Genomic DNA, 26,865 nt, shown 5'->3' with positions numbered 1-26,865 from the left:
CCTAAGATACTTCTGTCTTAAAGATACTTCTGTCTTATTACATCCATTTATACTAGTGCTTGTTGTGATTTGAGCCTGTACCAGCTGACTGGTTGAGCGGTGTGGTGTGGTACATAGCTGTACTGTACATCCAGCAAAGACTGGTTGCCAGCCAAACAGCATGGACGTTGCACAGCAGGGATGGACAAAGGCCCAGGGGCCACATACAACAAATTGTCAATAAATTATCAATAATTTAAAAAAGATAATTCCAAAGTTCACCATTTCACAAAATGCAATATTAAAACAATTTTATTTTTGATATTTAAAAAGATATATTTGCGTTTTATTTCAATTCACTTTGCTAATTAGTAACTCAAAAAGTGAAACCATCCAAAAACTACCATATGTATTTAATTACATACACTTTTGTGGGTAAAAGCAAGATAAGCTGAGATTTGAACTTGCGAGCTCTTGACTGAAGCAGTTTTGTGTTGTCTGTCAAATTTCAGTATATTGTTTTATGTATTTGAACACTGTGCCATGTCTTTAAACTAGTGCTTGCGATGTGACATACCTACCGGTATGTGTTTTAAAAATGTTTTTCAGGACATTGACAAAAATGGCCAACAGAACACACAATGTGTTTGTTATAAGATTGTTATTATGTATTGCTTAGAGAAACAAATTTCTCTTGATAACTGCATGAGAGATATTTGGAATAGTTGGAAGTGTTCTCTTAAGTGAAACCAATGTTGTTAGTCAGCAGTGAATGGAAACTCACCAGAGCACAATAGGCCCACCAAAAACAGCAAGCAGAAACAAACTGAATGGCGTGTCTGTGTCACAGCCACCCTTGATAAAATTGGAAAACGGATCAGAAATTCTCCAGTGTTGTAAACAATAAAAACAAGGCAAGAATGACTGGCATTTATTCTTTGAATGTTTCACCCGATGTCACATGTTCGATGTATTGTAACATACATGCCCAACAACAGTGTACACTTTTTTTTAATAAGGCACTCTTCATAAAGAGTCATCATGAATGGCTTTATCAATATAAACAGAGCAGACAGAAACCATAAGGAGGATGCTACAATGGTCATTCTGAATCACTAACATGACATCACACCATTAGCATAACACTGAAACTACAACTTAAAGAACGAGGACAAACACAAATGATGATTGTAGCAGAAATGATAAGACATTCGATTTAAGAGTGAATTTCTTCTCCTTTTCAAAGTGTGCTTTGCTGTCGTCAACACTCAGGCTGCAAGTCATGGCCCAGCAGTAAGCCTGATCTTCCAACACAATTCATTGAAGCCTAATTGCTAATCACAACATGGCTCGTCATCGTTTTCATCTAAACACAATAACCAACCTTTAATGCAAAGACTGTTTGCAAATGATTGCATGATTAGATTCACCGTCTTTTTCTTGTAACTGGTGGCCAGTCCAGGTTGACTAAAATGATTGGCATTCAAATAGCCAATGTTCTCTTGCCACATCTCATCAGTCCCCACAATAACAAAGAAAACATGTTTAAAAACGAAAGAAAAACAGCTTTGTGACTTAAAAAAAAGGATCTATTGAAAAGATGTGGATTTTCTCTTTATAAATATAATCACTTTATCCCACCTAATAATCACACTTCTTTTATATACTATATGTAAAAAAAAAAAAAATCCTTCTTTGGGTTTCTCCCTTCAAACAACCGTCTGAGATGACATCTGCATAGATTTCGCACAGCTGTATGAGCCCGCACGCACGCACACAAACACACACGGACAAAAAGGAGCGAGCACGATCGCTCGCATTACGTCATTCACATCACCACACGTCACCTCAACGGAAGCCCGACAGCTTAGTAAGAACTCAAAGTGCACATGAAGTCTTGAAGCAGTGAGGATGGAGGTAGACTTTTCTCCCCCCCCCCCCTAAAAAAATAGTAACGTCGAGGATCAGTTTCAAGTCAACTCATCTTTTCATCAGGATATGAAATGGAACATTGTTTGTCCTCCTTCTCTTGGTCGTGTAAACATTGGAAGAATTTGGTTACCTAGGAAAATAATTCAAATCATAGACAGTGCGTCTTCTCATGGGCAAGTTGATGATGCATGCGTTAGGGATGTTCAGCAAATGTCGGAGAGCAACATGAAAAGGCCTCCCTGCCAAAAGGATTCAAAGTAAAATGAAAGCTTAAGTGCTAAAGAGAATTTGTTTCGATTGATCCACCAAGGAGATAAATTACCCAATTGCATTTGTTTCTTTTTTTTTCATTTTCACCAAAAATATATTTACTACAAATATTCGTTCTTCTTTCATCTATGCCAGAGATGTCTAGTGACATGCAAAAAAAATATTTTCTCTTCCACTAGATGGCAGAAGGTACACTTAAGTCAGGGATGGGCAACTTTCTGTTTTTGTAATGACAGTGTTCACCACTAGATGGCAGACAGCACTCAAGAGCACCTTCAATACCAAGACTGTACTTCTTCATCAAAGAAGAAGAGCGAGCAAGTCCAGGCCAGAAATTTGGTCAAGAAAGAAGAACTGTTGACCGTTTGTTGAAGTGGATGAGAAATGTGTGTCCTCCAAATGTTTGAACGTGAGTCTATGGAAAGCACAATGAGCACCATATGGTGTAGATAAACGCGGTATATAAGTGCTCTGCATTAACGAGTGAACTTGTGAAATATGCTGGGCTTGACTGTTGATCGTTTTTGTTTGCTGTTTTTCAATGTTGTAAAATCTCTCAATCAAATGAATAAATTCCTCAAGCAATCATAAAATAAGAGTTGGGTGTTGTCACGCGAGCATCGCCATGCTCCATCTACGGCTAACATACAGTAGGTGTCCTTAGCATGACACGAGTGATGCAAACATTGGTGCCGCATGAAGGCTTGGCAGTGGGAAGAAGCGACGGGTCAGTCAGAGGCACTACAAGGAGACCTTCCTCAGTAGGCGTAAACGTTTGGATCCCAATTGTGTCCTACAAGCGGCCTCGGCCTCTATGTGGCATTGTGGCCCACTCATCAGATTTAGACGAGGACTGTTGGGGAAGATAAAGTGCAAAAGTACAAAAGCCAAGCCCCCAAAACCGAAATGGATGGAAAAACATTTCAGCATGTAATCCATGTCCTTGATGTGCAGCTACTCGTATGCTCTTTGTCATCACAACTTTCACATGCTACAGGGGTCAGCAACCTTCCCTGTCAAAAGAGACATTCGAGGTCAAATCTATAATCAAAAAAATCCATCAAATTTCTAACATTTTTGGCAATTTTGTGGACATTTTATGGTAATTTTCGGGATTTCTTATTTCATTTTATGGTTACTTTTTGAGCATTTCCTTTATTGCCTTTTTTATTCAAATTTCTGATATTTTTGGCAATTTTATGGACACATGATAATTTTCTGCCTCTCTTCCTTTTTTGGACATATTCTGCCTTTTTTACAAACACATTTCTAACATTTTTGGCAATTTTGTGGACATTTTATGGTAATTTTCATGATTTCTTGTTTTGTTTTCTGAGCATTTCCTTTTTTGCCTTTTTTATTTAATTCTCTGACATTTTTGGCAATTTCATGGGCATTTTATGCAAATTTTCTGCTTTTCTTCTTTCCTTTGGACAATTTATGGTCACTTTTAGGACATTTTTGAAAACCATTTTTACCTACCTTTGGTCTCTCTTTTTCTGACAACTTAAACATTTTGGCAAATCTTTTGAAGATAAGTAGGTTACCCGTGTTTCCCCACCCAGTTTTTTTCTTCTGCTTTTGGCCAAGGGGGTGGGGGCTTGGGTTAAATAATTTGTCATATTGTGTGTTATTTTGTTAGTCTGTTTGTTCTTCAAAGTATTTTTTTTATTTTTAAATGTGGGCTCTGACATTTTTTGAATATTCAATAATTATATATATATATTAATCTCTACAATTTTTTTTAGAGCTCTACAAGGAGCCACAGGAGAGGGAACTTAAGATCCACATGTGGCTCCAGAGCCTCAGATTGCAGACCCCGGTGCAGGTAGGACAACAATTTTTTACTGTTAAGGCAAAAATTGTGCACTAGTTAACAACTGCGAGCCACTTGTACTACTTGTGACATTACAAAATTGTACTAGGTAATGCCTAATGCTTCACTAGTAGTATCCATCTACAACGAGTGCACATTTTTGTCTCACTAGTAATATGCGGTCATCCCATAAGTGTGCATAAATGTTATGCAGTCATGGAAGGTAGTAGTGGAAATGCTACTAGTACACCACAGTCGCCGTACTAGTGCACTGAATTGTCTTCCGAGTGAGGGCCAAGAGTGTACTAGTGGACATCAAGGACATGGGAGAAAAAAAAATACTCAAAGGTCTTTCCACAAGAGTGCGTGTGTGCCCGCTGGCCGTCTTTGGCTACGTTGTTCCACCTGCGCTGTGCTATGATGTCACTTCCTTCTTGTCCATGTGCGTCCGTCTCCTGCACTCAGTTCTTTTTGAAAAAAGAGAAAAGTTTTCGCTCCCGGTCGGAGAGGCGCAGTGCTCGTCTGGAGGACGGAGCAGCGTGACCTCTGGACGACCTGGACGCCGAGGACGGGGCGGACGAGCGCCACTCGTCCTGGTGCTTGTCCATTAACTGCTGGTCAATCACTCGGTGCATGTCGTCCTAAAACAACACACGGGACGCTTGCATCACTGGCCTTAATTCAGCAATTCCTTACACATGTTATTCACAAACAGGTCAACTCAATTTGACTTTTTCTCAAACTTTGAATGCACACGCGCGCAGCTGTTCAACGTTTTAGTTTCAGGCTTTTGTTTTTTGTTATTGTTTTTTTAAATATGTACATTGCATTTATTTATTTATATGACATCTGTATATGTTTAGTGGTTAATAAAGTGGAGTGGAAACCCACCGTCCGTGTTTAAGCAGTCGGTGGCAAATACTAAAAATAACTTTTGACGTGGCCTGCCATGCCATTTAAAAAAATACCAAGCATCATTAGAAGTGTAGCTGTCGAAAAGGTGAGGGGACGCGAGTAATGGGGAATACCACTACTAATAAAATTTTCTAGATATGCAGAGACATAAATACATTTACAGCTAAAATAGCAGAAGGATTTGTCTTCAATAGAGAACAAAGATAATTCCGTTTCAGAAACAAAAATGCTTTCCTCCATTTTCTGCTTAGTGTCAAGGTCTAATTAGTGAACATATTACATAAACTCTTTCACTGCCATTGACGGCTATAGACGTCAAAAATTCATTTGAACTATTTCTCTTAGTTTAAAATTGTTTCCACTTTTGTATGAAAACCTATATTTTTTTATTTATTGTACATTTAGAACAGATATAAAATTTGTGATTAATCGTGAGTTATCTATTGAAGTCATGCAGTTAATTACCATGAAAAATGTAAATTGCCTGACACGATTTAAAAAAAGAAAAGATTATTAAAAATTAGGGCCGTGACTTCACTAGTTAACTCACGATTAAATCACAAATTTTATATCTGTTCTAAATGTACAATAAAAAATTCTAGGTTTTCATACTCTTGTTAACAAAAGTGGAAAAAATGTTAAACTAATAGAAATAGTTCAAATGAATTTTTTTTTACATCTATAGCCGTCAATGGCAGTGAATGAGTTAATGTTGTCAAGATGGTCATCTTATTGAAAATTGCTCTCGTTTTGTTCCTGAATGTGGAGATGGGATTCAGCTGCTGCTTTGTGGACGGGTGGATCTATTCTAGTGGCATGCAAGACTGTAGCTCACCCTAAAACCTGAAAAAAAAAATCCTAATGTACACCGATCAACTTTACCAGAAAACCGAGAAGTAGCAGTTTTTCAAAAATAACGTCATATAAACGATGAATAATTGCTTGCTTGTTTTAATACATTAAAGAATGCAGCCTTTGGAGGAAAATATTTTTTAAGAAGTTCAGTCCACATTGTTTTTTTCTCAAGAAACATGAAAATGTCAAGTGTTAATCCGCAGATTTGTTTGCAATTTTGTTGTAACCTGACGTGACTGAGTTACGATTATGCCACCCTCGTTTGGTACAATTTCGTGAGGTTGCCGTAGTAAACGCGCAAGATGGCAACTCAAAGTATTTAGTAAATTAAATCAAATGAAATAAGTGGCCACGGAGCTTAGAGTGTCATCAGCAAGTTTTAACAGCGACAGAGAGACTGGAAGAGACACAGAAAGATGTACACGTGTCCTTGGAAATTTCCTGTCGTCACTTTTGCATTTCTGTTGCTTGTTAGAGAACAGCAGAAGAGCTTGACATAATAATTCCTAAATGTCAAGGCCTTAGTTCACTAATTATACGGCTCTCGTGTTGTTATAAGACAATGAAAAGATAATATACATTTTTTATTGCACCTGAACATTTATTTATATTCGCATATTATGATATTATGATTTATATTACTTTAATTGGTGAATTGATTTCATTTGCTTTGAATGTTTAATGTTCAAGAAGATGCCTTTCCACAAATTGCTTCACAAGTTTCAGTTACGTTTGGATTGTCCAATATCTCGATTATCGTTGTATTGTGATATCACCGTTAACATATTATAATATCAATCAATACAGGCATAGATAACTTTTTATTTTATTTTAATTTTACCAATTATTTAGAGGGGAATTTAGAGACATTTCAAGTCTTCATTCCATATAGGTTTAGAAAATTCCACGAAGATGGCGGCCACTTGTAATGTTGCTACCGTGACCACTGCACAGGACGTTCATGGACTTTAGTGACAGTTTTCTGCTTACTTAATTAACTCATTCACTGCCATTGACGGCTATAGACGTCATAAATTCATTTGAACTATTTATATTAGTTTAACATTTTTTTCCACTTTTGTTAACAAGAGTATGAAAACCTAGATTTTTTTTGTACATTTCGAACAGATATAAAATTTGTGATTGATCGTGAGTTAACTAGTGAAATCATGCAATTTATTACGATAACATTTTTTAAATCACCTGACACCCCTAATTTTTAATAATCTTTTCTTTAAAAAAAAAAATAATAATTGTAATTATTTGTTTCCAATTTTTTATCTTTTTTTATAAAGAAAAGATTATTAAAAATCAGGGTGTCTGGCGATTACCATTTTTAATCCTAATTAATTGCATGACTTCACTAGTTAACTCACGATCAATCACAAATTTTATATCTGTTCTAATACAATAAAAAAAAAATCTATGTTTTCATACTCTCAAAAGTGGGAAAAATGTAAAACTAATAGAAATAGTTCAAATGAATTTTTGACGTCTATGGCAGTGAATGAGTTAACTAATCGAATCAAAACGTTGATGAGACATTCAGTACTCAATTAATTATTGGTGCAACCCCACTATATGGCCACCAGGAGGCGCTGTAGGCAATAGCTTCTCTCATTTTTAGCAAATTATTGTTGAGAAGTGAGAACTAAAATACTTTTCAGACTAATTATTATGCAGTTTTTTTGTGTTTGCCTTTAACAACATCTTGATGATCCTCATGTTTGAGTTGTTGTCTATAAAGCAAAGTCAATTTGACCTTCAAACATCTTGAAACAGGGTCGTTATGAACCCGTGTTGTCAAGGATGCAGACAATGGCGACAGATGAACACAAAAAGGTGGATGACATAATCCTCCTCACTGAGGCTCAATCATTTCAGCTGGGATGGGCGTTTTTTTCCCCGTGGCATGGAATGGCTCAGCGTGGCGTGAAAGGGTTAGTGCAGGGTGGAATGGCGGGACGGTGCAGGTGGGCTCACCTCTAAGGCAGGAGGGGGAGTGCACCACAGGGGGGAGAGGGTGGTTGGTACGGAGGCTGAGAAAGGCCACTAGATCAGAAACCACAAGAGCCAAACTGTAAAGAGCCCTGAGGATGCAAACTGTGGGCAGGGAGAGAGGAAAGAGCCGCTAGTTACAGAGGAGGAAGGAGGAAGGAAGGGACGCAACCAGTCGGACCACCGCAAACTCTCATTACAATTGCTTATATGCGCGTTCCAACGAGTGTAACACGCAAAAGTCACTGACTTCCTGTGTGTTGCCTACCACATTTTTACCAGAGAGAGAAACATGCACTTAAAAGGAAAGTGGGGAGGTGAGGAAACCTCAGTACAAGGTGCAAATTGCCACGTCTCCATCCCGACAACTCACCTGCCAGGCCTCCAGCTGCTGGGACAGATTGAGCTTCTGCTGGATGGCATCCAAAAGCTGACTATTTAGAGACATGATGTCGATTTTGCACTTGGCCAGCTCCATCTCCACTGCCTTCTTCCTGGAAGACACACACAGTCACAAGACGGTGATGGCGTCCTCACACAATGGAACAAGAGGAGAAATATACTGAAGCGGCTTTTTATTTATTCATTTTTAGTGAGTTTACTTGGCTATGGCGTCATCTCTGTCTTTAATGGCACTCTGGAGCTGCTCGCCGGGTTCTCGGACCTCCGCCATGGTCCTCATCCGCTCAGATTCCTCTTGGAGGGAACACATTTCTACTGAGAGCAGCGCCATCTGTAGGTTTGATGGGGAAATGACATGGACATTAGTGCAACTCTCATGTTTTTGGAACGGTAGTGTCACAGTCTGTCAAGTCAATGTGCGGTTACATCATTAGGCAAATATGTACAGGGTGCTCAGAAAGTCTTTTTGCAATTAAAATAATATTTTTGCAGGTAGAGACAACAGTAAAGAGAGGAGCAGATAAGCCCATATAAAAGTGTATTACATTACACACAAAAAAACTATTTAAATTCTGTTATCAACTTTTCATTTTGCAATAATTTCACACATTTTTGCATTTGTTTGCTTTTGTATTAAAATCTGCATTATAATTCAACTAGTGTTCATTTGATACCATATTAACTCATTCACTGTCATTGACGGCTATAAGACGTAAAAAAAAATCATTTTAACTATTTCTATTGGTTTAACTTTTTTTCCCCACTTTTGTTAACAAGAGTATGAAAACCTAGAAAAATAAAAAATATTGTACATTTAGAACAGATATAAAATGTATGATTAATCGTTAGTTAACTAGTGAAGTCATGTGATTGTTACAATTACAAATTTTAAATCGCCTGATGCCCTAATTAAAAAATAAAATAAAATAACAAATTATGGGCGTTTTAAATTAATCGCATCGCATGACTTCAATAGTTGACTCACGATTAATCACAAATTTTATATTTGTTATAAATGTACAAAAAAATTCACAAAAAAATGAAAATTAAATTTAAAAAAAAAAAGGTTAAACTAATAGAAATAGTTCAAATGAATTTTTGACGTCTATAGCCATCAATGGCACTGAATGAGTTAAGTGAAAATAAATACTTCCCATATCTGGAACCTGATCCTCACCAAAATTAGCCTGCTTCGTTTACAAAAGTTTAGTGGAAATCTACAAAGCTTTTTTTTTTTTTTTTTTGCTTAACTACTTCCAAATGACTGCTCTGAAAAAAAAATAATTAAATCAACGATATTAGAGGCCAACAAACATTTTTTCACAGTACTGTCGAAACGACCTGACTTTGTCCACGTACCTGATTGTGCAGCTGTAGCAACTCCTCTTTACTGTTGAGCGTCTTGTCCTGCTCGGCTTCATACAGCTCTCGCACTTCTCTCAGCTCTTCTACCATCTTCTTCACTTGCTCCTCCAGAGCCTCCTCGTCACTGCGTCGAGAACCCTTTCAACAGTAAACGCACAAAACTTCCATTTTAATGCCACTGTCCTAAAGCAGTAAGAAGAAAAGGGGGTTTGGGTGTGGTCGTGACAAAATCCAAAATGTTAGAACAGCAAAAAAAAAGAAAAACAGTTAGAAGTGGCTTTATACTGAGTAAACAAACAAAAGATGGCAGGCCTAATTTACAACAACAAAGCCCTTTGCCAAGAAAAAGGTACAAATGCAGTACTGTGAAGGATACCGACTCCCAAAAGTACAATAATGTACCCTTTTTTTCCAACCTATACGATCCATTCATCCATCCATTTTCTATCATGCTTGTCCTCATCACAGTCGCAGGCAAACTGGATCCTATCGCTGCAATTGCAAAATCTACCAGCCATATATCAAACTGGTAAACTTTCGTGCGGTACCGTTGACTCGTTGCCATCCAGCAGGTTCTGCGTTAGCCTGCGTAGTTCTAGCAGGCTGGCATGAAGGCTCCCAGTTGGCACGTCCTTGGCAGAGGACGTCTCCGAGGACTCGTCCATGGAAGAGTCTGTGGATAGCGCAGAGTCTGTGACGTCATTCCCTCGCAGATGGGAGCACAGCGAGCGCACCTCACAGTAGGCTTCCCACAGCTGAAGACGCAGCTGTGGACGGACGGGCGGGCGGATAAAGAGCCAAAATAAGAATTGAGAGTAACCGTTTGTGTGGCTTGTGGCTGTCAGTCGGGTCAGGGCGGGCTTACCTGCTCCCTCTCCTGCTCCTGCTCCTCTTGCTCCATGCTTTGCTCGATTTCACACATCAGGCTGGAGTGGTGGGGGGTGAGGCCATGAAGGCTGCTCTCCTCCGTTAGCTCCTCTAGCCGAGACGTTAGCTGCCTGTGGGACAACTGAACTTCCTGAAGCTCCACCTGATTCTGCCGCAACTGAACAGAAGAGAACCGCAACTCGCCTTAAAAGAATTACAGTGCCTCAGAATTTAAGAAAGTAAAACATGGCTCAAAGTTATCAGGAAATCTAAGTAATTACTTGTACTGTACTTTTAAGTAGGTTTCAAACCATTACTTGGTATTTCAATTTCTACCAAAAGTCTATTCAATCCAAAAGTAATCCAGTTACGTTACTTTAATATTATGGTACTTGGATTACATTACTCACTAAATTTTTTAGTAGGGATGCACGATAATGCTATTTTCAACCGATACCGATAAACCAATAATTTAGAAAGTGCCGATGTCGATAACCGATAAATAAGTCGATAATTGTTTGCAAAATTAACTTGAATACAAATATATTTTTGAGTCCTACTATAACGCTAACATGGACAAATACATGTAAACATTTTGTAAAGCACCATGAAGCGGAATTTTATTGATATCTCTGCTTCAAAGAAAAACTAATTTTGAGTTTGCCAAAAACAAAACAGTCATGTTTTAAAATTTAAAAAAATATATATTATGTGGTTTATTTGTCAGATGTCAAAGCGGTTGATAATTACCGATAACTATCGGCCACCGATATTATCGTGCATCCCGATTTTTTAGCAGGTAACTTGTAACTGTAACGGATTACATTTTAAAAGTAACCCTCCCAATCCTGAGTAAGACATAATTGTAATTGGAAATGTTGAAACAAGAAACCATAGATGTCAATTCTTGGGCTAATTGTTGACAATAAATTCCGCTGGAAACCTCACATTAAACATATCAGATCCAAACAATCTCTATTTTGGCAAAAGCAAAACATTTTCTCAACCAGGAATCATTGCACACCCTGTACTACTCTATTACCATATATACATTTTTGGGGAAACACCTACTGACAACCTCTGTTTATGTTGCAAAAAAGAGATAGAAGAAGAGTCCATATTTTTTTCATACTTTCACCACACAAATGCAATGTTTCTTACTAATTGATTTAACTTATTTAAGATAGCAAATCGGCCATGAGAGAAACTGCTTGTCAGCTGCTCATTTGCTCATTCTCTTATAAGGGAGTAATAAAGGGGCTAATCCTTTTGATATTTTGAAGTTTGACGTAGCGGGCAGAAGGAGAGATGTCCATATAAAATTTGGTGCCAATTGATTGTTGTTTTTGGACATTATTAGCGATGTATGTACAATGATTTGAATGGACAATTTGTGTCCTCTGACTCATCAAGACATGGGAAGAAATTGGTTGGTTATTTACTGGTTTCTACAAAACAAACTGACACAAGTGAAAATGCAAGTTATTATCATTTTCTTGAATAAAAAATAAATACATGAAGAGGGTTAATGAGTGAAAAATGGGCCATCCCATCCGGATGATCCCTTTAAATGAAGAGCAACCTATTTTTGTTGTTGAATTTATCCTCCTAATATTTGACCGCCTGATAACTTTGCATGACATTGCCATTTTCAAATCATTTGACTTATAACTGTGAGCCAGTGTATTTAACCAACAATCCGTTTCATGTTTGAACAGCATTGAAATAAAATATTAAGGCTTAATGTTCCATTAATAGAACATTCTTCCATGCTTAACGTGTTAACCCTAAGTAAGACGTTTTTTTGAATGTTTCCATAAAAAATACATGTTTAAACATCGATTCGGCCGCATATCCAATCGATTCGAGAATTGTGCGCTGTAATATCGCGATATATTGGCGAATCGATTTTTTAATGTTTAAACATAGAATGTCATTGCAACGCTACTCGGTTGTTTTTGCGTTTTGTACCTGTAGGTCCTTCTCGTGACACCGCTTCTCCAGCACCAGCGTCCTATCTCGGAGGTCTTCCACGGTATTCTTCAGCACTTCGTTCTCCTCCAGCATGGCGTGCACCCGCCGCTCCAGCTCCATCTTCCTCTCCGACAGCATCTTAATCTAACATGTTCGGCGTGAGTGATTAGAGATGACACCCCATTAAAACGGATGATGGCTACTCTTGATTTTCTGGTCGATAGCAGACAAAATGATAGCCACAGACTTGATGAAAGGCCAAATATTGCGCTGTCCCATCTGCAGCTCTTACACGAGATGAAAAAGTACTCCCACTGGTCTTAAGAATGCCCGTTGCCTAGCGCAGGCGTGGGCGGTAGTAGCCGCCCCCGTTTTAGGAATGTCTTGGTGATACGGTAGCGCCTACACAAGGCTTAATATCAGCTTACTCAGCAAGTGGCGACCTTCGACTTGCCCTCAACATATTCTTCACGCTGGGACTTGGTTTGTTTTTGCCCGAGCAGAGATACACATAAAATTAACAACAAGCATACGATCATTTGATCCCTTCTGGATTTGACCTACATCCGATAAGCTACTTTACGCTGCAGTAACTTACACAGCAGTTACTTGCTTAACGACATTCTCCACATATAGGACTACATTAGTCTCTTCTCACACAGATCAAACGCCGGGAGTCCTCATCATGTACAATCAAAAGCATATGAAAAATGGAAGCACCCAGACATTGCAGCACCTCAGCTAAAAATAGAACATAGCTCGTTTTTTTCTTCTTTTACCAATTATAGTGCAGGCTTTGCAGTCGGGGTGTTTTCCCTGCTGTTATATAACAGACAGAAAGAAAGAAAAAGAAAAAAGAAACAGAAGACAGGAAGTACTTTTACTCCGTTTAGTTAAAGCACATGACTCTTTTTTTATGCCTGACCTCAGGAAACAGGGATAGACTTCAGGATAACAAACTGATATTTCATGCAAATAGTGTAGAAATTAAATTCATCTTTTGATTATTGTTTCTGTTTCCATTTGTTGGTCACACATCAATTCAACAGCAATTCATACAATCCTTGTTTGCATACTTTGAAGGAAGCGACATGCAGCATGCAGTGAGGCCAGACAACACCCGCTAACCACTCACTTCGAGTCCTTGCTGCTCCAATCGGGAAGGAGGGGAAATTAGTAAGCAAGATACAAAGAGAAAGAGGAAATGATGAGAATACCCTAACATTAGTTGTCAGTGATTTTTAAATGCAAAAACATTCTCATAAGTGACAGCCAATCTTGGACACAGTAAGAAGATCTATTTCTCTTTGGTGGGATTTTCTTCATTAAAATCACCAGAAACAAATTGTGATCCCCCACCCCCAAAAAAAGAGAATCATGAACTTCACTTTGTGGCGTGTCAAATGACTCCCACAGCAAGTTAAATATTGAATAAATAGTCAAAACAACATCAATCCAATGTTGTGTTTTGAAAACTGGTTCACTATCGCTGGTCAGAGCTACGAGAGCAAGTATAAAGATATGGAAATAGTTTTATGGGTGTGTTGGAATGGACGAGGTTCATCTTCTAAATTTCTATTTTGGAGCAGTCCAGGCGGTCCTAGTCAACTATTGTCACCTTTAGATAGAGCCACTAGGGTCTGCAACCTATGGCTCTCGACCCTGCCGGTACTCACAAACGCCAGCGAGCAGCAAGGCGGACACTCACTCCCGTGTTTGATGTTTCATTCAAAACAGACAAACACTTGCAGCTTTTTTGTTGTTGCTTGCATCACCACAACATCCTTTTTCGGCCATGTTCTTTTGGCTTGAATTTTATTTTGGCCGAATGTCGAAAATGCACATTTTTGCCATTTTCGGCCAAAAATGTTCAGTGGCCGAATATTCAGTGCATCACTAATATTTATATTATAAGAAATATTCTACAAATAATTAATGATTTAGATAAATATTGAATAATTAAATGTTTAAAAAATGTCAGAGACCAAATTTTTAAGTTGTCAGAAAAAGAGATGGAAAAGTTTCAAAAATGAGCTAAAAATGTCCAAAAGGGAATAGGAAAAACAGAAATGTACCACAGAATGTCCATGAAATTGGCAAAAATGTCAGAGAATTGAATAAAAAAGCCAGAAAAGAAAACATTCAAAAAGTGTCCAAAAACAAAAGAAAACATCCCAAAAAATACCATAAAATGTACCCCCCCCCCCAAAAAAAGGCAGAAAACTGATTTTAAAAAAGGCAGAAAATAAAATGTTTACAAACTATAAAATGTCCAAAAACAAAAGAAGAAATCCCAAAAAAATACCATAAAATGTCTAGAAATGTCAGAAAATTGATAGAAAAAAGTTAGAATGTCAAAAAAAGAGCTATAAAATGCCCAAAAAATTAAGAGGCAAAAAATTACCACAATATGCCCATAAAATTGCCAAAAATGTCAGATATTTGACAGTAAGGCAAAGAAGTCTAAAAATGTATGAAAAAATAAGTATGAAAAATAGCTTATTAGCTCTTAAAGCATTGGATGCTGCATTTTTTTTGTTTTGGTTATGGTGCAGCTCAGTGGCCTAGTGATAGAGACTGGGAGGTTGTGGGTTCAATCCCCGGCCGGGTCATACCAAAGACTATAAAAATGGGACCCATTTACCTCCCTGCTTGACACTCAGCGTTACGGGTTGGAATTGGGAGGTTAGATCACCAAACCTGAACGCAAGCCCCTGCTGCTGCTCACCGCTCCCTCAGTGGATGGGTCAAATGCAGAGAAGCAATTTCACCCCACTTAGATGGGCGTGACAATCAGTGGCACTTAAGCTCCAATTAGCTCTTGGGCCCTCAGTACATTAGACTAACACACTTTCGTTCATCACAACGTACAAATGTTTAGCGGCTGCAGACTGATTTGTTGTTATTTATTTGGTCTAAAATGGCTCTTTTGTCAGTAAAGCTAGTGAGCTAGTGGAACCATACTTGAGGGGCTGCACTGATAACGGCTTACTTCAGCTTGAAGCGTTTCTAGTCGTGTCATGTGCTGGCTTGTAGACGTACTCTTCTCCCTGAAGTCGTCCCGTAATGAATGCACCTGAGTGGATAGCTGCCTCTCTACCTCTGCAGCCTGGACAGACAGACAGACAGAGACAGAGTTACATTGGGGTGAGAAAACAGGCAAGAATTAAAACAGATACACACACGTACGCTTGCACGCACACACATGGAAAGCACGTACTCAGTGCAGATAGTGACGTAGAGGAGGACCGACAACAACTGGAATTATTCCCCCTGACGGGAATCGCAGCGGTTCTGTTTATACAATGTGTCAATCCTCCCACCTAATTCTGTTCCCGTAAATGTTAAAAGAACCGTTCATACGAAAGCAAAGTTTCCCGAAATGTCAAGGCCTTCTTCCACAATCACTGAAAACAGAAATTTCCTGCTCAAGTAGTTGTGCAATCAAGTGCAGTAGCATCCTTGCATGCATCAGCAAACTTTATGGGATCACTGACTGTGCTTTATTAGCATAAAGTTGTAGTCAGGGAGCTGCCAATTACCAGATGATCACTGGCATACTGACAACAACTGCTATAAAATGATTCATTTAATACAGCATAAAAAATATATATACAGTATAAATTATAAACATGTACTCAAACTTAATATCTACGTTTAGGGCTGTCACTATTGACAATTTTATTAAACTATCGATTATTTGAATACAATTTTATTTTGCATTTAAGTTAAAATTACTAAATAACCCCCCCCCCCCCACACACACACACACACACACAATTACTGTTTATCCATCCATCAATCCACTACCGTTTATCAGGTCGCGGGGGGCAGCAGCTTTTAATGACTGTTTTTTTTTAATCAATTATTGTTGTCTATTTTATATTGTTTATTGATTAAAAATATATATATAACAATTAGTGTAAACAATATCGCACAAGATGGATTGATGTTGTACTTACTGGTTCAATCATTATTTTCCAAAGTAAAAGCAGATGTTGACAAATGTTTCACAACATTTCCCAACACACAGTTGCATCATCCGAGCTGAAAGGTGGTCTCCAATTGCCACTTTACATGCAGGCAGACTACGTACATCATATGCAAGGGGAGATCTTGCACTCTATAAACGTACTTTGCGCGCACCTGCACGGACCCCAGCGAGTCAATTTCTGCTTCTGTAATGTCAAGGACTCGACTGCTGATTTTAAAAGGAATGAGCGGGAGCCACTTCGAGTTGGCTGTGTTCCATCCATGCATAACTCATTCACTGCCAAATTCATTTGAACTATTTCTATTAGTTTAACATTTTTTCCCACTTTTGTTAACAAGAGTATAAAAACCTAGATTTTTTTTTATTGTACTTCATATAAAATTTGTGGTTAATCGTAAGTAAATTTTTGAAGTCATGTGATTAATTACAATCAAAAAATGTAATCGCCTGACAACCTATTTTTTAAAGAGTCTTTTCTTTTTTTAAAGAATCTTTTTTTCAACAAAAAAAAGATTATTAAAAATTAGGGCATCAGGCGATTACAATTTTTTATTGTAATTAATCACATGACTTCATTAGTTAACTCATGGTTAATCACAAATTTTATATCTGGTCTAAATGTACAATAACTTTTTTCCTAGATTTTCCATACGCTTAACAAAAGTGGGGGGAAAATGTTAAACTAATAGAAATAGTTAAGATGAATTTTTGACGTCTATAGCCGTCAATGGCAGTGAATGAGTTGTAAGCAATGTTATATTTTACTCCATTCCACCATTCACAGAGCCAGAGTCACATGACGACCGACCGCAGACAACATCTCCAGTGTTTACTGTATGAAATGAGTAGTTTGCAGTGGCGTACACACAGAGCGCTCTATCATAGTTTTTGCACCACTAATGTAGATTAATAGGGAACCAAAATATTTTAAACATATCTGAATATGATGAAATAATGTTTTGCACTGACAGGTAGACAGGTCCTTAGCATTACTATCGTGCGTGTGTCACAGTGAAAAACAATTCAGGATTCCTTCTCATTTTTTGCTGCATTTTACTCCTTTTTTTTATCATTGGAGCCAGCCACTGCACCACCAGGGCCTAAACAGCTACATTTAGTCAGACACAGAACTAGGACATAGGCGGTGGCGGCGGTATCTGTGACAGCTGCATGACACTCTCCTCTTTGTGGAGCAACCAGATGTGCAATCTGTCATGGCCACTTCAGGGTCAGGTCCCAGTAATAAGCTTTTAAGTCAGGGTGACAGACTGAGATCATGTCTGACCGACACATCGTCTACTCACTTAATCTGCCAATTCGTCACGTTGCCCCTTTTCATCATGGTAGCGAAAACATGGCATAAGAAAAACGGCAGTCAAGTGGAAGGAGTAAAACGAAGTACAATTGATGGCCTTCGTTTGACAGCCTTGGTCTCGCTAATATTAATATTAGAGATTACTTATAATGAACTAATCTGGTACCAGACTTTCTAGTTCAAGAAGTATATTTTATACATCAAATTGGTGGGCCAAAAACAATGGTGAGAATTGTACATACAATGGGTAACAATTCCCTCTAGAATGTCTTAAATGATTTTGTACCCCACACGACCAAGCCACCTTTACGTTTGCAATGGGCCAAAACCTCATTATTATGGGCTACAGTAACCATTGGTTGCAATGAAGGTCTGAAAAGGTGGTGCAACAAAACATGTTGAAGTGTACAGTATCATAATATCTATTCAGTTCCATTATTTTTTTGTTTTATATGTGATGTGTTTTGACAAAACCAGGCTTTTGTATCTAAAAATATATCTATGATCTAAAATGACATAGAATACATGGAAGTACATAAAAAAATTGAATTTCAGTGTTGCCAGGTTGAAATCCCTTGTTTTGAGAAAATTGCATTTGAAGTTTTGGCATATATATATATATATATATATATATATCTTTCAAATGCCCATAGCAACCAGTACCTGAAAGATATTGACTCTAAACTTTCAGGAACTGTTGAACGACCACTGGAAAGTCAATTCCATTCCGAGAATGTAACCCTTTAAAATCTGAGAAAGTTTGACAGAAGCCATGGAATTAAATGTGGGGTTCCGAAAGTTTCAATTTTAGGCCCAGCATTTTTTAATCTTTATATTATTTTCCCTTGTCGTGTCTCCTGATGACACGGGGCCTATTTATACCCTTTAAACTGTATTTTAGATATTAAGTCATGGATGGCAGAGAACAACAGCTCAACCAGGACAAACAGAGATTGTGGTTATTGGCCCTGAAGGTCAGAGAGAGGAACTTTTAACCCAAACTACAAGAATGTAAACCCTCACAATGTGTGAAGAACATCATTTTTTAATCTGAGCCAAGTTTTAGCTGTCATATAAAAAATATAACTAAGATCGGTTTAAGAATATAACCGTACCCGTTTCTCTCTCAGGCTAATACGGTGGTGCTGATGTATGCTTTTATTTCCTAACGTTTAGATTATTGTAATGTTCTCTGGTCTTCCTAAAAAGAGAATTTCAAGTTCACAATTACTTGTGGCACTATTTTGGCTCGTTTTGACCTCACTTGTTTCTCTCTTGCAAGCTAGATTTGACAGAACACGTTTTTTCCTACATGTTGGGCGTGTCTTTTAACTAGTGGACCCTTATGTAGCACTGGTAAGCAACTGTGCACAACTAGTATAACAAATATCTAACATGTAGTGAATTTTGTTGCACTAGTTGATGTTTCTAGTATAACAGTTGTCATTTACATCATACTAGTTTAACAAAAATGCTTACTAGTTGACATGTGCGCACAACTAGTGAACTTCCAAAGTGTGGTAACTGGCAAACATGTCAACAAGTGAAATGTAAATATTTTCACTGGTTAACTGGTTGTGTGCATATGCCACCTAGTTAGCAATTGTGTGAAACTTGCACAGTCAAAGTCTGTGCAAGTTCAGTCTTGAGGCCGACACGTGAGACAAAATACCTTCTAATAGTAAGCTAGTGATAAGAAAATCTGTGTCACTGGTTTACTAGTTACTCACTCTGTACCCAGATGGTTTATTTGTAAGAAAACACGCGTTTCACTAGTTATCAAGTGGCATCATAATGAGCCCAACTTGTGTAACTAGTGAATATTTTGAGCCTCACTAGTTAGCTTGTAAGGTCCAAATAGATGCAAGTAGTTGTGTAGTCTGGGTTTCTGCATTCACTAGTTAACATGTAACCGTAATAGGCATCCACTTGTTAACGAGCTCCAATTCCTCAGGACAACTTGTAAACTAGTGCAAATCATGCTATTAAAGAGTGTGGGATAATGACCAAATCTGAATCTTGATTGGTGTATTTTAACTGCAGAGCCAATAGGAATCCTGGATGCACGTCTGCCCCACCTCCGCATTAATTTTTTGGGTGTAACTAGTTGACTAGTGAGCATGTTGGCATCCATTAGCTCTACTAGTGAACATTTTGGACCTCACTACTTGAACTAGTTCAGTCAAAATGTCTCAGTAGTGTAACTAGTGGATATTTGGGGCATCACTAGTTAACTAGTAAAACATTTGCATGTCACCAATTCAACATGTAGACTTCATGAGCCGTTCGCTCGTTGACTTGTCAATGTTTTGCCTTTCACTAGTTAACTACTGGGTGTTTCAGCTCTTCAAACCTAACTAGTGCAAGGAAATCATAGAATACATGTCACTAGTGAGAAGAATTCACATTTGACTAATTAACACGTTGCTGAAGATGAGAGACTAGTCAAAGTTTCTGTGCAACTAGTATGACAAAGTGCATAGCCAGTGTGGCTAATTGTCCACCTAGTGCTGACAAAGACTGAACTAGTGAGAAACACTACTGTCTGATATCAAGGATATGGAATAAATGCTCAAAAGGCTTGCCATAGTGCAGTGCACCATGCAAGTACAGTACACTACCGATGGAGACACAGGTGTATCTGCATATAGTATAATCCTGTATCGGGGGAAAGTAACTTTATTTGGAAACTTAAGCACTCAAAATGAACAAAAGCAATAACTAAAATGTACTTTTGGCTCAAATAATGTTCGTATTCACATAAAACTCTTGTGGCCGTAAAGCCTGCAAAGACACACTTTTGTCAGTGTTCATGTACTCTATCTAGCATGTGTGATGAGGTCTTTGATGAAGCTATCCATTCTGCTGATTCTGGTTGAGCAGTTCTTGTGGACTGCAAACGCACACACAAACACTATTGAGGGAAAACATCTACTACAACTACAACTAATCTGCAAGTATGAACACCAAGACCAGAGTACAGTATGGTTTATGCCAAAACAGGCCAGAAATATATCATATAAAATTTAGATCTTTTTCTCAATCCATATGTTACCTGTTGTTAGTAATTAGCTTGAGTGAGTGGCAAAGTTGTTTTGGTTCCTGACTAAATGCATATGGCGAGGCTATTACCATGGATTATAGCCTAATCCCCGCTGTGCTGCATCTTACTCCGTGGTTTATATCGCTTCCTGCAGAGTGCCCTGCTTGCAAGACCGTCCTGTTAGTAACCAATTGAGAGCTCTGTTACAACATTATTCCCGAGTTCTCCGATCAATTAATGCTAAAATGTTCAGTTTTAGGCTAACAGCTAAAACTTGGAGCCTGGACAATTCTAATGTGGATCATGTCAACAGAAAGAGTTATTCCATGGTTCATGCCCAATTGTTTATTTGTTGGATCGCTTTTGCACAATTACAAACAAGCAAGCAAGCAAATGGGTAAAGCATAGAATGAACTGAGCCGATGGTTAGTTTACCTACATGAATATTAACCCAAAATAACGTTGCTACTGCGGTCATGGGTTAGCAAACTTTTAACTATGTCTGATGTCAGAGTGTTACTGTGCTTTCAGTTATAAATGGCATACCTTCTTGTTGCTGATGCAAAAGAATAACCAAAATGAGTTACTATTCACTTGTGGGTCAGCGAGAAAGAGAATGTTTTATTCAATTGTTTCAGAGATGGAAGCTAATTAGGTACTGATCAGATGTTTTTATTCAAAGAGTCAACAATTAGAACTGGTGGTGAGCTGGGATAAATGAAAATAGCTTGCCTCTGACAAGCAGTTCCCCTGGGGAAGTTTATGTTCTCTTGTAAACAGTTGACATCACTTAGTGACAGCCCATTGCTTAGTAATGAGGAACAGAGAAGAAGGGGGGGACATAAGCCAATTAGAAAAGTAGAAAAGGGGCGGAGCAAGCAAGCACTGTGATTGACCTCATTTGTTCTATTATCCAGGGTTGCCATCTTCTTGCGCAAAGGAAATGAATCGTGAGATGTGAGTCATCTAAACTCGTGGGAATGTCACACAATAACAGACTGTAGGTTTCCTCCCATACAATCAGGGAACGGTTTCCATGGATCAACTCACACGTTGCTTTACAGCTACAGCAACGGATTGGTCCTGCACTCTGCTTTAATAAAATGTGATGATGCCGTTGGGGCAGACGCTGATTATAATAATCTGACCAAGATGAGAGGAAGCCCAGGAGCAAGATGCAATTTTAAACATGTTTTTCATGGAAGTGGGTCATCTCTTATCAGCATGTGTGAAGCAGCAGAACTTCTTTCCCCAGGAGAAGGATCAATGTACACACAAAGCCACAGACACGATTGCAAAGGAAAATTAAGATGTGCATGTTAGCTTTTAGGTACAGAGCTCTGAGGCATTTTTGCCATGTGACATTTGTACCCTTTATTGGCCTCCCAGCTATGGAGGGCAGGCGGGAGCAAGCAAGCAGCATGCTGGGTCAAAGCATGGGCAAATTACGCACCTAACTATGACATCACACCTTTGCTCTAAAATGGTACCAACTTGACAACAGTCAGATTTAGATTAGGAGTATGATGAAGTTAAAGGGATACTTGACTCATTGAGACATTTTCAGCAGCAAAATGTTAATATTTTGAATAGAATGAATTTGGTAACTTAATTATTTTTCATGTACAATACCTTCAAATATTATTTTTTCCACTTGCTGTCGACTAAAGATGACATCACCTGTGCTGAGGAAGTAGATAACGACCAATCATGGCTCAGTTTGGTGACCAAACCCAGAAAACAGGTGAGCCATGATTGGTCGTTACCTACTTCCTCAGCACAGTTTACGTCATCTTCAGTCGACAGCAAGTGGAAAATTTGTTTTTTAAATTATTAATTGTACAAGAATTCATTCTGGACAAAAAAATAACTTGAAATGGCTCAAAAAATGGCTCAATGAGTCAAGTATCCCTTTGAATACATCTAAGGTCCAACAATTGGGAATTCAACTTCACCATTATGTACATTGAAACCCTCATTGGAGAGGTTGAGTTGCAGAAGGCCGTGATTTTTGGGACCTACACAGCATCGAGATTGTCAATAAAAGCAAGTAGGCCGAGCTGCCAAAATGCCGCCGCAGGGCGCACAGGGGCAGATTTAAACTAACTAAATAAATAAATAATAAAAATGCACTTGGGAAATTGTGTTGTCAATAGGCCCGATTATTATTGTTGTTATTATTTGTATCCATTATTATTCCCAATGTGTTCCTTATGGATCTTTATCCAACATCACCACGACTGTGAGGATTGCATTATGTGAATGTTTATGACAGACTTTATTGACGCGTTTCTTTGTTTTATATATTTGCAGGACAAAGTAGCCTACAATTACATCACGCTCCATAGTAAGTTGCTTGTACCAGACTATTTTTTTAGCTAATTTTTATCCTTATTGTCTTGTCAATATAAGAGTTTTATTTAGCCTTGATACTGTAATGGCATTAGTGCCGGTGGGCGGGTGGTTGCTTGTGACATCGGAGCAAGTCTGGAGCAAAACAAACAGTAATGTGACCCAACATCCAGCATACATGGCGTTTGAGGAATCGAAATGCACCACAAAGCTGTGTGTCACGGTTTTGCCATATCTCTAGCATTTGTGGACTGCGTACGATAGGTACAAACTTGATGTGGCGGTGCGTAAAGTTTCACATTCAGTCTGTTCTCTATAAATACCACCTTTGGTGCAGAACAGTTTCTGCCTCATTTTGTTCATATGCAGGCTTTATAAATGAGGCCCCTGGTCTTTTTCATGTTTCATGAGTTTTCATGTTTTGCTTGTGCTTTTGTGGGATTTGTCCAGCAACAATTTGACAAAATGGGAGTGGCATTTTAGTTTTTTTTGTTGTTGTTTTGGATACAAAGGAAATTTGAATATTAAAGTGCTATCGCAAGATACCTGACCCGAATGCCCCTCGTATAGAATGTTCAAAATTAAATGAGGTGAGGTGTGAGTATCTCTCCCTGTTGGTACAGTTCAGTGTTGTTGTCATTATTGTCAATAAAGAGGTTATGATAGTCACAGTTTGTATTCCAGACTGTATTCTTAGCAACGTTTAATCACCTGAGAGTGTGAGGCTTTCTAATTCCTAGCTCAATTATTTCTCCTGATTTAACATCTAAAGAACATGGACAAAATATTTCCCTCCTTGGCCACAATTAAAACTCTTATGTTTTTAGAGGCAGATTTTTACACACCTTCCGTATTATTTCTAGCCAGTCACTAAACTGCACTAAATACTGTAAGTGTGTGGTGGGCATGTGCCCTTACCCGGGACCATTTCCTACTAACGCAATTCATAATAACTACCTTGAAATAGCTGTCAATATGCAGAGTCGTTTTGCACTGTGCAGGGCAATCGCTTTAAATTATTCAGCATGATAAGCTTCAAAAGTACACCTTTCACACTGGTGACTTTGAGTGAAGTATGACCGATGGATGGGCTGAAGGCAAATTGTCCCCTTGTGCCTCTGGTTGAGCATCTTACGCCACGTAGGCAGACTGGAATTCGACTGAGAGACCCCAACAACCAACCCAGGAAGAAATTAGCACGTGTGCTCTCTTTGCATGAGGTTTTCTTTAGCGTGGAAGAACACTTAAGGCCATGTGACACAAAGCCCAAACTAATTAAATCTTCCATGCTGCTTGAAGCTTTACATCTAAAGCACAAACACGCAAGTACATGCAGACACACATTCGCACTCGCACTACTTCTCACCCTTCGAAGTTGCTCCAGCAATCGGTGGTTTTGTTCTGATAGCTCACTGATGGCCTTCGTTTTGTCCCTGTCAGCCTCTCTCAGCTGGACCTGGTGTTGCTCCAGTTCTCCCTGCAGCTGCTGGACGTCAGTCTCCAGCTCGGCCACGCGGCCCTCCCACTCCCCCTCTCGATTTTCCAGACGCCAACGCAATTCATGCTTCTCCTGCTCCAAGTGCTGCCGGAAGAGAAGTGCTACAAGATTAGATATTATATCAGCAGTGTTAACATTCATAAAAACATATATATTGTATATATTACACGAGACATCACAGTTGGTAGTGCTTTAAGAAAAGGAGGTCCATCACCAATGGAATATAAAAACTGCACTAGATGCAAAGTAAAGTTTTAAACTTGTCTTTGACTCAACACTTGGTATAGTCTCTTTGTTTACTTTTCTTTTATTTGTGTATTATTTGATTGTTTGAGATAAATAAAGATAAACTCAAAACGTAATTTCATCCCCCTCTACTGATAGCTGTGACCAACTGGTCAATTTGCAACTGACAATGACTTCCGATGCATTGTATGTTGGATGGTAAACAAATGATTCAAAAACAACCCCAACAAAACAAGCTAAAACCCAAAACAACATCAATGAGTCTGATATTGGGAAGCAGCTTATTTCTGAGCTGCATCGTGAGGATGAATATGGATCAAAGGGCTGAACAGATGTACAGTAGATTCAGTGAGCTGAGTACGGTGAGGAGATTAGTCTCGTGTTTTTTCTCAGGCCACATGTTGGCTCATGTGAAGGATCCCCCCCCCCCAAAAAAAGAACAAAAGATACATGGTGTTCATTGTCAACTTGGAGATCCCCGATACAATTTAGCATAAGCTAGACCAGAAAGTTTGAGCACAGTCATTATGATTTATTTGCTGCTAGTAGGACTACCAATAAATCAAGACAGATGGCCACCTGCAGCACGCCATGAAAAAGTGCCTTGAAAGGACTTTAGTTATACAGTACGTATACTGTATAATTTAATTTGATCGAATGTCCTTCAGACAGCACTCAGAAGAAATAGCTTGAATAGAAATAGTCTAATTGGCCCTTGGGCTAACTTTTGTCATGGTATGGCAACATATGAACTAAAACTGAAGTAAACTGAAAAAAGCACAAAATAACTTATTGGACAATTATCCCAATTGGTTTACATTATTGATTGGGCGTTGTAGGCTACCCCAAATCCAAGATCTTTATCTATTGGTTAATCACTTCATTACCTCTAATTTGTCGTTGAGGTCTTTGTGCATTTTCTCATATTGCTTCGTCAAATCTTGGTTTCTTTCTAGTAAAGCTTTGCCCAGTTTGGCAGCTAACACCAAATCCTTTTCCTTCTGGCGGAAGAGAGACAGCAAGTCGACATTATGGTCCACGGAGAGCTCTCCTGCTTTATCCTGCTCGTCGCTGAGCATGGCCAGTTCCTCCTCCAACGCCACGCCGAGGCCTCCGGAGCCGGCTTGGCGCAGCGGGTGAGCCGGGCAGCCTCCGGGCTCGTGAGCAGCGGGCTTGAGGTACGGCTCCATGGAGTCGCTATCCAGCTCCAGTGGTGCTGAAGCCACGCCAGACGCTGTCAGGTCGAGGAAGAACGCAGACATGGCCAACTCCCTGTCCGGTCCGACAGGAGTCGGACTGAGGACGAGCCGACTGATTTTTGTGTGTGATTTTTTTTACACCGAATGAACCCACCCTGCTCGGACCGGGTTGGGCTGCCCGGGCTGGCCTGTAATGGAAAATTCATCCATCCTTGTAGGTCCTTCCACGACTCCTCTTACTCGTCGTTAACTTACAGCCAGCTCTCCTTCGGACTGAATCACAGCGAACAACGCCTCCCTCCTCTGCGGCTCACTCACTGGCTCTTGTTAAACGTCATAAACAACAAATGTTGTATCATGGTATAATCCGCATCGACGGGTTCTCCGCTGCAGTCTGTCGGTGAGCGCCCACCCCGTCGTAGGGCTCCGGGTCCCCCATTATACCGTCAGCCGGTTACATAGGAGACATTAGGCTGGTGAAAAGAAGATCTCGCCGCCTGCTCAATCTCGTCTCGTGCCCTTCTTGAATGCGCGCTCCCGCCGCACCAATGACGTCAGCTGCAACCTGTTACAAGCGGCCTTCTCATTGGTTGACAATGATAGCGCCATATTTTGGTGCTTCTCACAGATGTGCGTGTGCGTGCGAGTGTGTTTGCGTGTGTGTGTGTGTGTGTGTGTGTGTGTGTGACCTCCACTAATGAGCACGAGGAGTTCAGTCTGCCACAACAGCGTAGGAAGCAGGAAAAAATTTTTTTTCTTAGAAAAACATACTAAATGCATAACTGTATAAATTTGTACATATTTAATAAATAATTTTCAATTCAGCCTAATTACATTTAGATTAT

General features: G+C 39.1%; 1 protein-coding gene and 1 long non-coding RNA gene across 3 annotated transcripts; one reads left to right on the top strand and one right to left on the bottom strand.

Moving 5' to 3' along the window:
- Positions 1–894: 894 nt before the first annotated feature.
- Positions 895–26,541, bottom strand: bicdl1 (BICD family like cargo adaptor 1). 2 transcript variants are annotated; one of them, XR_013293349.1, is made up of 11 exons: positions 25,709–26,541; positions 24,444–24,659; positions 15,366–15,482; positions 12,371–12,517; positions 10,398–10,577; positions 10,081–10,299; positions 9,527–9,670; positions 8,368–8,498; positions 8,139–8,259; positions 7,751–7,870; positions 4,491–4,638 (listed from the first exon to the last, which is right to left on the bottom strand). XR_013293349.1 is itself a non-coding variant. In XM_077560369.1 (10 exons), the coding sequence occupies exons 1-10, from the start codon at positions 26,081–26,083 to the stop codon at positions 4,459–4,461; spliced, it is 1,830 nt and encodes a 609-aa protein (XP_077416495.1). In that variant the 5' UTR covers positions 26,084–26,541; the 3' UTR covers positions 895–4,458. The 2 variants fall into 2 exon arrangements, 1 of the variants encoding a protein (XP_077416495.1); XM_077560369.1 differs by lacking the exon at positions 7,751–7,870 and having other exon boundaries at positions 895–4,638.
- LOC144048432 (uncharacterized) lies at positions 2,444–24,805 on the top strand. Its single transcript, XR_013293350.1, has 3 exons — positions 2,444–2,590; positions 3,930–4,009; positions 24,518–24,805. It is a non-coding gene; the product is annotated as an uncharacterized LOC144048432 (long non-coding RNA).
- Positions 26,542–26,865: the final 324 nt, after the last annotated feature.

The sequence above is a fragment of the Vanacampus margaritifer genome, chromosome 3 (genome assembly GCF_051991255.1).
Source record: "Vanacampus margaritifer isolate UIUO_Vmar chromosome 3, RoL_Vmar_1.0, whole genome shotgun sequence".
Classification (NCBI taxonomy): Eukaryota; Metazoa; Chordata; class Actinopteri; order Syngnathiformes; family Syngnathidae; genus Vanacampus; species Vanacampus margaritifer.
Note: the sequence above shows the minus strand (reverse complement) of the source record. Positions and strands in the feature narration are given on the sequence as shown.

Bases quoted from the DNA above. Each gene is read 5' to 3' on its own strand.
- bicdl1 (XM_077560369.1), bottom strand. From the start codon at position 26,083: ATGTCTGCGTTCTTCCTCGACCTGACAGCGTCTGGCGTGGCTTCAGCA. The intron at 9,671-10,080 runs GTACCGCACGAA...TACTGTTGAAAG, and splicing joins TGGATGGCAACGAGTCAACG to GGTTCTCGACGCAGTGACGA. The intron at 4,639-8,138 runs GTGAGTTGTCGG...GTGTTGTTTTAG, and splicing joins AGCAGCTGGAGGCCTGGCAG to GACGACATGCACCGAGTGAT.